Source organism: Calidris pugnax, unplaced genomic scaffold (genome assembly GCF_001431845.1).
Source record: "Calidris pugnax isolate Ruff unplaced genomic scaffold, ASM143184v1 scaffold317, whole genome shotgun sequence".
NCBI lineage: Eukaryota > Metazoa > Chordata > Aves > Charadriiformes > Scolopacidae > Calidris > Calidris pugnax.
In genome coordinates this window covers 551,746-563,748 of record NW_015091111.1, presented here as the reverse complement: position 1 = coordinate 563,748, position 12,003 = coordinate 551,746, and the positions used below count along the sequence as shown (strand labels likewise).

Here is a 12,003-nt window from a genome sequence, read left to right as displayed (position 1 = left end):
CTTTACAGGCACTTCTCATTTCAGTGTTGAGCTTGTGGTAAGATAGGTGTTAAGTTTATTTCCTCTGTATGCATGTTTCTTGCAACTTTTAAGTATGCAGCCAATATAATGGCAGCATGAATATTTTGTTCAAAATTACTGTGGAGAATTCATTCATCCCTCCATGTTAATCAGTAGAGTATTCTTAGCCTTGGGTTTTCAGATGCTTATAGGTGATGCTCTAAAACTTACCTACTCAGTGCCAAACTCATTGTGAACACAAGTCTGTTTTGAATCCTGAATCTAAATTTTACCTGACTTTGGGCTTGTCCTAGAAAGACACAGGTGGTTAAGGATATTATCTGCCTCCAGAAATAAGTCTGTCTGAACCTCCACCACAGTTGATAGATTTTGTTCAACTTGCTAAAAATTTAATCATTATTAGAGAAAGTACACTGAATCTTTCAGTCTGAAGACAAATAATGAGTATGAAAGACGGGAATTCTTTTGCTATCATAACTATAGCAATATGCCTATAGAGCAACCTATGCAAAAGAGTATCTTGTCAGAACCAGTGTTTGTTACTTGAGGATACAAGCCTGCAAATAACTCTGCTCATGTGTTACTCATGTGAGTAGCCCTGCTGAAATGCCGTGCAGCACTGTGAAGACAAGGCTGAGTGGTATCTGTGCCATTTTACATGACACGTCCCTTATAGAGCTGTGACACTTCATCGTTCCCTGCACACCTCTTCTGACTGCTTCCATCTCTCCCTCCCGTTTCACAGATCTGCTTTTACTATGCACGTGGAAGCTGGGCATTCCGCAGTTCCTGAGGAAGGACCCAAAGACCTTCGCTGTCCTCTTTGCCTATATCACACCAAATATAAACGCAACATGATTGACCATATAGTTCTGCACAGAGGTAACAATATCCCTGTATGTGTCTGTATCTGATGAGGGGAATGCTGAACAATGCCCTTGTCTTTCAGACTGGTTTCATGAATTTTTTCCATCTCTGTACATCATTAAATTTTCCCGTCTCTGTACGTGAGGACAAGTACGTTGAATAAGTCATCAGCCCTTGAGTATCTTTTCTTTCACTTCTAAATGATGCATCTTATTTATTTCCTGTAAAATTCAAAGTTAGCCGCTACTGAAACAGGGCACGTTTAAAATTGTTTTTAAGCTTTTCCTCTAGAGAGGTTAACAGTCATCAAACATCAACAACAAACTGTTCAGCAAGAGTTGCCCTAATTTACAACTCTGATCTAGGACAGAGTTGTTTCCTGCTTATGTCCTTGTTATCATAAACTCTGTGACAGGGTGGATCAACTAATCATAGAGGCCCCAAAATAACCCTTGATTACTTGCTTGATTTTTTTTCTGGTCAGCGTTCTTAGAATCAAAACAAGAATTATAATTATTTTTTTTAATTTAAGACTCCTTTCCTATCTTCACCTCTCCCTTCATTTTTAAGCCAGCTAAAAGTGTGATTAGGGATTTCTATATTCTATTAACTGCAGGCTTGCTAGCTCAGAAGAGACAGCTGTTTGGGCTCCCTGGGCTGGGATTCCTGCCCATAGCTATCACACTTGATGCTTGTAGATGGTCTGTTGGCTGCCGAAATCCAAACCCATGTGTTGGGATGGCACTCTGCCTGCTTGCAGGTTGGGCAGAGTTTCACAGTAGGGTATTGGTGGTGAGCAAACACAAGTTTTGCATGCCATCTTTTTTCCTGGAGGAGATCCTGGTGTGACAAGCACTATCGTAATTCCTTGTAACATACCACTTTTCAGTGTTGGTAGCTTAAAGTCCTGCTTGTACCAAAGCAGTGAGGTTGGCAGAGTTCATACAAATTTCTATCTGCTAGCAGGGCTATTCTGAGGGAACATCTGGGAAAAATGACCTGTCAGTGATTCAGGAAGCATTTTACAAAGCTGCCTTATTTGGTTAGAGGAATTTGGCAGGTGCTTTAACTTTTACTTACTGTCTTTGAAGGTGTTGCTGTGTCAGGATTTTGATCAGCTTCAGTGCATAGCCCAGAATTAGCTCACTTTAGAGGAGAAGAGGGCTTAGTTAAACCCTGTTGCAGGGTACCGTGGAGTTCCAAGTGCTGCCAAGGTATTCTATGGTTTGTGCTGTGCCAGGGCTCCAGTGTACACTGCCAGACCTTTAAAACGCAGATAGACAGGCTGAGGGAGATCTTGGTGGGCTTAGTTAGGGTATTTTCCATCATGCATGGACTTGATGCTGGGAATGTCCTGCTGTGGAAGTGGAAGAGCACTTCATGAGCTCAAGCAGTTACACTGCCTGTACAGAGCTGTTTCTGACCAGTTTTAAGTGGTTACCTCCTGGATAAGTGATGCACTGGATCTTTTGTAGAGCTGTTGCTTCAGTTACACAGACCAACCCCGAGCCTTTGTGCTGCTGAAACAAAGCTGATAGCACATCATGATACAATACACCCACTAGAGCACTGGGAGAGGTAAAACAAAGTAAGAGAAGTTTTAATGCAAATATCATATTAGCTGATAAAAAAATCTCAGAGGCCATTGAGGGAGGGACAAGGGTTTTCTATGGCATCAAGCATCCAGGTAATATAGGAAGTAATGGCCTTCCTTAAAGTTCTTTCTGGTTCATATATCCAGCTGAAAAATCCTCTACCATTGTGTTTAATTGTGTGGCAGCAGACAATTTTGACAAGATTTAACATGCACTGAAAGAGAGACTGAGCAATGGTAAATGTAGTCTGCACTAGTCTTCCTTTTTTTATAGCCATTGCATTGGTAAAACAAGAGGAGAGCTTTGAGCTTTGGTTCAAGAAAATCAGTTTTTGAGGTAGATGGAGTGGTGCAGTGTGTAAAATCAAGAGTGAAGGATTTGATCCATTTCATAGTTAATGTTTCCCCTGTGTAAAAAGACATGCTTACGGATGCGTGACTCTTGCATTACTTCCAAGTTGCTGCATCTCTAACACTTCATGAAGCAGCATGTGCTTAAAATGGAGAGTATATTTGCCTCTTAATGAGTGGCTGCAGAACCTGAGTTTTACAGGGCCAGAGCATTTCCAGATAGAAGGCTGAATGCCTAGTGAGAAAAAATTAGGCAAGGAATTTGCTTTTCATTAAAAATGATGGCAAACAGGAAGCCTCCAAGAGCGTTCTTCCATGTATCACCTATTCCTCATCAGTGTAAAAGCGATTCGCCATCCCTTCTGTTAGCACAGATGGAGCACTACAGGTGGCCTGTACCAGGGGACTGAGAAGCCTAGAGGCTGCTATGCAGGCAGGTGAAGAGAAGAAGTTTGGCTCTCAAGTTCTTCCTGGCCTTTTTGACAGGCAAGCCTGGAGAGGAGACACGGAGGAGTCAGTGAACTCTTGCTCCTTGGCCAGCAGAGGTGTGGGCCTTTAATTTAGTCTGGACAATGCAATTAGTTTTCATTATCCCTTCCAGTAGCATTCCCATCACGCATTTTGAAACACATTGGTGTTTTTCTAGGGCTAAATGCAACTTACTGAGATCACTATTGGGTCTACTTTAAAATCCTTGGAGTATTATTTTTCTCTTCTTTTAGGGATCATTTTATTCTCTTTCTGGTTTGTTCTTCTATTTAATAGCAATCACATCCGTTTCTCTTGAATAGTAACTTCAAGATAAAAAAGTCAAATTTTCAAATTCATCTATGTCCTCAAAGGCTTCATTTCTACATATCCTGGTTCCTTGCATGTGGTTGTTCCTGGCATTATTTGTTGTATACACAGCTTCACTGATACATGCAGAACCCTTGTGCTGTGCTTGCTTTTGGCTACTGGAATGCAAATGCAATGTGTTCTGTGACTATAGCTTGGATTTGCAGGCAAAATTGCATATTTTCAAATGCCAAACATGACCAATAATTGGTCCATGTCTAGATAGTAGGGCTGTTTTGTTTGTAGTTGCTTTACCTTTAAGGGAAGGAAATAACTTATATATGCCGTGGAGTGTTGCTGAGTAAAGATTTTTTCCTTTTAACCAAGGACTGATAGAGCCATGGGCTTTTTTATGCCTTGAGCAAAAAAATGTATGTCTGCTTTGAGTTACTGTAGTGCAAATACCTAGTGCATTAATGGCCTTTCAGTTTAATCTCTGATCTGCATTACAGTTAGACTGAAAATTTCAGTCTAATGGAAGGATTGGATTTATTAAACCAAGGTGATGCTTTTTAGATGTTTATTTTGTTGCTGTTTTTTATTACACCTTTCACTAAATTGTCTCACAATTCAGGACATCTTTTTGTGATGCATGTACAGTAGCCTTTGTTTAAAGGCTGCTGAACTTTGAAGTCTACACATGGATAAAGAAGCTACCTCTTTCAATTTGTGTATGGGGCTTTATGGTTTGTTGTAATTTTGTGAGTTGCCCAGGTATGATAAGTGCTAAATGAGTAATAAAATAAATAAAGCTTTGTCAGGGCAAGCTGGAAATGAGAACATCCCTTACAAAATGTGAGGTTCTGGATGCAAATAACCCTGCAGGTTCCAAAATTACTGCTTGGACGAAGCTCACTGACATGAATACATCATGTAAAAGTTTTATATCATCCCCTGAAAGTGAAATCCTTCAGGTTAGAATTGATGTTGTGTTTATTTTGCTTTTCTCATGTTATTGTGCTGCCTTTGATTTGGGGAGTGTGTGTGTGGTTGTGAGAGAATAGGTTTTGTTGATGTGAATTAGGGAGCGCTGCATTACTCCAGACTGGTAGATAAAAAGTTTTATACCATCCCATGTTTTAGTTTTTTTTTAATCTGTGCCAGGTGATAGGGAAAAAGGGAATTTTCAAATATTTTGATTAGTATTTATCTTTTTGAAAACTTCACTTGACTTTACCATCTGAGATTCAGGCCTGGGGTTTTTGTTTGCTTATTTTAACCTGTCGTTAAAGACCATGAGGATGATCAAACTCCTCCTTTAATCTGCAGTTCATAAGGAGTTCATAAGGAGAGGAATACTAAATTTCAGTGTGGTAGTTCAAAAGGCCAGTTGAGTAACAAAAGCCCATGATGAGGATCTTCTGGTGACTCTCAGCTGAAAGGTCAAATTTGGGGTTTCCCTTATGCACACGGCTCTGGGAACTCAAGGATGTGTGTTACGCACATCAGAGTCTGGCTTTGTCCAATGACTCAAATTAATTGCTGCTCTGTTAAATGTCATGCTTTCTTTGAGAAGTGGAGAGTTTAAAAACTCAGCAAGAGCATTTCAGTACATACCTGTTTCCATGATCTGAACTGCAGGAAATATGACATGATGTGTGCAGATTTTGAGTCTGAGCTTTCTGAAAGCTGGGGATGGGTTAGGAAGTTTCTGCCCCTGGCTGAAAACTGTACAGCCTCTTCCAGGAAAACATCCTGCCTTGGTTACCCTCTCAGATCGCCAAGTGTAGCTTTAGATGTGATGGTGATGAGGATACTAGCTCCTATAAAGCCAGCAGAGTGATGTATTGGGCAACACCTTGCTGCTTCCTTGTTTATTACATTTCTAGTAGCCGTTCCTGGCTGTTGTCAAGTACTGAACCAAAATGGACTTCTGGTCACTGTAATTATATGGCTGGTATTTTATTCTTCTTTTATTACTCTGCCTCACAAGTGGAGTCTCATTTGTCCCAAAACCTCCATTCCCATCCTCTTCATCCAATAAGCAGTTACATTTGTAAGGACACCTGGATTTGTACCCTTGGAGGATTAGCCCTGTCACTGCAGAAGAATTTTTACCTTGTGCCTTTTGTGTCAGTCCAGCTTAGCTCCCCTATAGCTGAGCCTATTAGTTGTGTGGGTGATAGTGCCCAAGCTGTTAACAGGTGGTCTTGGTATTTCATAAAATTTAAGTGAATGTTGTCCTGTCCCTACAGAAGAGCGGGTTGTTCCCATTGAAGTCTGCCGTTCCAAGCTGTCAAAATACTTGCAAGGAGTTGTTTTCCGCTGTGATAAGTGTACCTTTACCTGCTCCAGTGATGAGAGCTTGCAGCAGCACATAGAGAAGCACAATGAACTGAAACCTTACAAATGCCAACTCTGCTACTATGAGACCAAACACACAGAGGAGCTGGACGCTCACCTTCGAGATGAGCATAAGGTAACATCCAAATAGTTTTAATTTGTATCAATGTACTCTTTGCAAATGCTGTATTAGTTTACTTGCATGTCATCTCTGAGTAGCCAACTTGCCATTGGTTGGGGTTTTCTTCTCTCCATCCTCGCATATGGAAAGTAACCCCTCCCATGTCGGGCTTCACTTCCTCTGTTTTCTATTACTTCTTTTTTTCTTTAGAAACTTAAAATTGAGGTTTTCTAAAGCTGTTCAGATTGACCAGAATTGGCAGACTGTTGTATCCACAGTACAGTTACCTGGAAAAGGCATGTATGCTAAGTTTATTTAAATATATTTAAAAAAAAAAAAAAAAAGAGGGTTGTGAAAGAATATTTAGGCTGTGTCATTCAGCCTCTCTAAAAGGCAGGAGATTCCAAACATAAGATTGCTCTGGCTGCTTCAGCAGTCTGACATGCCATGCATATTTTAATAACAAAGAGAGCAATACATCTCCGTTTACATTTAACAAGGGAAAGATAAACAACAAGTATAACCAGGTCCTAAGTTAAGACTGCTTTGGAGTTTGTGGAGTCCCTGAGTGCAGACCTGATCCAGTCTTTGAGAAGTCATTAGAGGCTTTCCACAGACAGTTAGCTTTGAATTTCTGTAACTCTGAACTGTGTAGCTGAGAAACACTTAAATTCTAGAATTGAGATATGTTCTGGAGTGTTTGTTAGAGTGCCTCCTTATCATATTTCTAGGGGAGACGACTATATGCCTCCACCTGTTGGAGCTGAGCTGCCCAGGTCCTCATTAAAAATTCACTCCTGCTTCATTGACTGAATAACCCTTTCCTTACTGTCAAATACATTTATATTGACAGTATTAGCAGCAGACGTCTGTCTTATAAAAACAAACTCTGTAAACTTATGTTGGCCTTCTATACTTACCTCTTCTTAATTACTTCTGGAGAGTCTTCTGCAATTCACAAAGTAGGTGAGATGCTGCATGTGTCCTAGTCGTCACAGCAAGGTGCCTGGCATATCCAAGAGGCACTGTTCCCTATTCTTTTGACACAGTGCATCAAGCTGGGAAGATTATTCCCTTGCTTAGCTCTCCCTTTCAATCTGGACCTGCAGTGATGGTGCCAGTAGCTTAGAGTATCTTTTCCCCATATTTCTTTGGCAATTTATATCTTGCCAATTTGTGTCAAAGTTCTGAGCTCAGATACCCAAATGATATATTGCACCTTGAAGAGTTCTTGTGCATGAGTTTAGTTGAATTATGTCCCTTGCATGTGGTGGTATTTGTTTAAATCTCAGTGGGTAACATGTTAAGTCAGAGAAGCTTGTTATGGCTGTCTGTATAGAGTAGTGCTAGGAATCTGCACAGCACTGCCTCTAGTACAGTTTTCTACTTGGAGGTATACTACGGTCTAATTTACATGCTCCTTAAGTTCATTCACGTTCCCTTTCCCGCAGAGGGATAAAAAATAGTCAGTGGGCGTTGATATTTCATTCAATATCTTGCAGGAGGTGTTGCACTGCTCTCATTCTTCCTTCTCCATCCTTTCTGGCTGTGTGGCTCAGTGCCTGTGCTGCTGGAGGCTGCCTCTTTGCATGAAAGATGAATCCAAAATCCTTCCCAGCAGTGATCAATGAGCTCAGAGGGCGCTTGTCATCCAACAAGTATTAGTCCTGGTGTCCTGGTCACGCTCCACACTCTCCGCCTCTACTGTAAATCTACTTCTCTGCTGTTTCTGTTGGATGTGGTGGAGTTCCTGACTTCTGTGCCCTGAGCTGCTCCTTTCATACTGCTGCTGTGAGCTGTTAAGTAGCTGGTGCATTTCACCCTAGGGTTAGCTGAATTTGACTGCTGGGTGAAGTGTTCCCATTATAGTCTGTATATCAGTTTGCAAAGCACTTTGCAGCCTTTCATAATGAAAATTAATCTGTTATTAATGAGTGAAAGTGTATGTGGCACACAGCAGCCATGTGCTTAGTAAAGAACCCAGCCTTTCATGCATGAAGCTGAATGAACCAGTCACAAATAATTTTCCTCCAGTGTGATGTGCAATAGCAGCGTTTGATCGCAGCGGTTGAATGGTCCCATAAAAAGAGGATACAACTTACAGTGGTTTGCATTTCTTTGATTTTTTTATTTGTTTTAATACATCAAAACCAGGAAGAAATCAAGGGGGGTTACTGAATGTCATTAATTTTTGAAAACCAAAAATGAGAAATGCAGAAATAACAGCGAAAGAAAAATCACTATCACTGAAAAGAAATTAGTATTAATTTGATTAGGTGGCTCTATGCCACCTAAAGATGAATAGGTTCTGGAGTGTAGTCGATTTTGTTTTGCATATGTGATGATTTTTCTGAGTAGCTTGTGCTGATTGCTGACAAAAGTGTTTCTTTCAAAGGTGAGTCGGAATTTTGAACTGGTTGGACGGGTTAACTTGGACCAGTTGGAACAAATGAAGGGGAAAACAGAGAGCTCCAGCAGTGATGAAGAAGAAAAAGAAGATGAGTTAAGCCCCAAGACTGAAGAGAGAGGTCAGTGCAATGTTTTTGTTTGTTGGTGGTTTTTTTTTTGGCCCTGCAACGTGCCCCACCAGTCTTACCAAGCAAGGTCAGCTGTTGACTCTACAGCACATTCCTGTAGAGCCATGCAGGCGTGCCAGCAGAAGCAGAATGGGGCTTTTGTGAAGACACTGCTCCTGTGGGAATCTCATGTTTCTAATCCTTATTACAAGTTTTCTGTCTGTTGAAATATGTACTATGAGAAAACACAGATAGCGTCTGTGACTTATCTGCCCATGCAGATAACATCTATAGGGGCTTGGAAAACTACGTATTTTAGAGGTCTGTCAGATTTTCTGGTTTGGCAACCAATTTTCAGCTTTTCACTTGGCATTGTTCAAGCTAGGGATGAAGGTGTCATGGCCAAACTTTTTTATGGGCTGTTATTAACTCTGTGTCCAGCATTCCTTGTCAACAGTCCTCTTGCTGTTTCTGCAATTGGCAGCTCTGGAGTCAGGGTAGGTCCATGCCTCACCTGTACTATTACGTATTTAAATATGTGCCTATTGCTATCTAAGACTAATCCCACTGACTTCAGTAAGGCTAGGCTATGTGCTTGCTAATGCTATTGGTTTGGTCAAAGTTAGATCAGCAGGGAAAAAGTAAATTCTCTGTAAACAGAGCTAAGGATTTCTTGTCCCTTCCTTCCAACAACCTTCCCCCATGAAAGACAGGTTATTGCGGTATCTGGTGTAAACTGTGTGTTGCTATTCTGCTCTGGCGCACAGCTCATCAGTGAAATGCAGGATGTTCACAGCTCTCTAACATCTTTGGTCCTGTGAGGTCCGAATGTCAGGTTCCTGGGGTCTGTCACTCTCCTAATGCTGACGGCTGCAGTTAGCAGTTAGTTTTGTGTACTGTAAATAAAGGTACGCCACTGCATTTACCTTGTTCCTCCTAAATCTTCACCTTTCACACTCACTCAGGAGCTGTTCACAAAAAATGTGTCTTTCTACATCTTTTCAGACCTTGAAAAATTTCACTTTCTGGATTCACAGGTTGTTTACAGAAAGAAGAGGGACTCCGATCATGTTTTTTTACCTTTTAATAGCAAGATATTGGCATCTTGGCTTTTGTTTAGTGTCCCTGCAGCATAAATCCGGTCTGTGCTTACCTCTAGCACTCATTTCAAGTTTGGTTAGTGATAGCTTTTATTTAAATGAGAAAGGAAACAAGTTGGATAGAGAACCATTTATGATTTAATGAAAAGTATCCGTCACAAGATCCTAGGTAGAGCAGTGGAAAAATCAGAGGAGGAACTAAAGTGATGTTTGTTCCATGTACACTTCAAAGTTCAACATGAGTAACTCATGTGGATTTGTGCTTGGGTGTCTGTTTGGGGACAGCTTTGCCCCTCAGAGCTTCATGGCTGGAACAATGATTTGTGTAATGATTTGACTAAAGGACCAGTTCACCTCAGCTGCAGATGTAGCAGGCTGATTAATGTTTTGTATAGACCCACAGCTAGCAGGGGATGAAGAGTCATGGTGTCCTTATGAGGATTACCTTAGCATTACATACAGGCACAGGTGCTGAAGTGACCTTGGAAGCCATGGTATCTAGACCAAGAAGAAGGTGCTAACTGCCAAGTCTTACAAATCCCTGTAAATGCTCCACGGGGAGGGGAACAGCCCAAGGTGAAGTTCATTGTTAAAATTGGCTTAGGTTAGATGAGGAAAATGTGAAAATATCGCCTTCTGTGCTGGAGATCAAAATTTGAAGGGATAATAGATAACTGTTATCCCCATGTTTCATGTGATCAATAGTTAAGCAAGGGGTAGTGTCTTAGTAATTCTAATTTTTATCTTGTACTTCTTTCACCTGTGTCTGTGGGTGTTTTTGTCTGTGACTGGCTAAAATGATTTCTGCATGGTTGTACAGATGACCAGTTAAAAAAAAAAAATAAAATATGTATTTCCAAGTTTGGTTTGCCGCTGTTCTTCCCTGACTGGCCAGTAGGGTCAACGTTTCACTGTTGGATTTTTATTCCTTTTTAATCTGTTACCATTTGGTGAGGGGTCTGGAGCACAAGTCTTACGAGGAGAGGCTGAGGGAGCTGGGGTTGTTCAGTCTGGGGAAGAGGAGACTGAGGGGAGACCTTATCGCTCTGTACAAGTACCTGAAAGGAAGCTGTAGAGAGACGGGGGTCGGTCTCTTCTCCCAAGTTACAGATGATAGGACAAGGGGCAATGGCTTCAAATTATGCCAGGGGAAATTCAGGTTAGATATTAGGAAACATTTCTTTACTGAAAGGGTTGTCAGGCATTGGAATGGGCTGCCCAGGGACGTGGTGGAGTCACCATCCCTGGAGGTATTTAAGAAACGTGTAGACATGGTTCTTCAGGGCATGCTCTAGTGCCCAAGATTATTGGTTTGTCGTGGGCTGCTGAGTGGGTGGGTGATGGATTTTTGGTTTGGTTGTTGTTGTGTGTTTAGGTGGTGTGGTGGTTTGTTTGGGTTTTTTTGTTTTTTGTTTTGTTTTGGTTTGGGTTTTTGTTTGTTTGTTTTTGTTTGTTTGTTTGTTTGTTTTTTGTTTTTTGTTTTTTTTTTGTGGTTGGACTCGATGATCTCTGAGGTCCCTTCCAACCACCACAATTCTGTGATTCTGTGATTCTGTGATTTGTAATATATTATATCAAAATAGGTAAAAAATGCAGAAAACCTTTATGCCTAGTACAGCAAGGGTATTTAGAAAAGATCCAGTTTTCCTGACTGTATTTTTCTAGACAAGTTGTGGATTACCACTGTAAGGTGCAAAATGCAAGGTACACTTTTGAAAAGTGTTCTAGTGAGAAGGAGCTGAAGGTGTGGTTGGATGCCAAGTTGCATGCTGACATCTCCCTATGGATTTTCAGAAGGTAGTTCTAACACAGAAATGGTTTGCCCTGTTAGCAGAGGACCAGACCTATGGTTTTAAATATAGCCTGTCACAGCAGCTAATGCTGTCACAGCTTTCAAACCACATCAGACTGTGTAATCCTGTACGCCACTTGGGTGCTAGTGACAATTCTAGCCTTTGTGGTGTTAGCAGGAAGTGTGATTTGCTGAGACTGCCTCTGTGTGCTCCGAGTATCTGGAAGCAAATGCTGTCTGAACCTTCTGAAGTCTGTGACTTTGGCAGAATCAGGATTTCTTCCTGTGAGTCAAACAGCTGTCTGAATTCTCCAGTCTGACTTCAGGCTGCTATGTGCAATACTGAAGGTGCAGGAAAGAATGTGTTTCTTCTCCAAATGGGGCTGCTGGACAGTGGACGAAAGAAGGGCTATTGCCCATGTGAACAGGAAGAGATGAACTGGTATCTTCAATGGGAAAGGAAGGGAGTGCTTGGATGCTGGTGAAGGATAGTAGAAAGTACATTGACCTGGAAGGAAAAA

The 12,003-nt window shown here is 41.2% G+C and overlaps 1 protein-coding gene across 6 annotated transcripts in view; it reads left to right on the top strand.

Moving 5' to 3' along the window:
• The window catches only part of ZNF462 (zinc finger protein 462), a 90,525-nt gene that overhangs the window by 75,085 nt on the left and 3,437 nt on the right, over positions 1 to 12,003 (top strand). For all 6 annotated transcript variants that reach the window (XM_014958123.1, XM_014958122.1, XM_014958120.1 and 3 more), the window contains 3 exons: positions 767 to 903; positions 5,866 to 6,089; positions 8,470 to 8,602. In XM_014958123.1, coding sequence (XP_014813609.1) covers positions 767 to 903; positions 5,866 to 6,089; positions 8,470 to 8,602 — 494 coding nt within the window. The remainder of the gene's footprint in view (positions 1 to 766; positions 904 to 5,865; positions 6,090 to 8,469; positions 8,603 to 12,003) is intronic.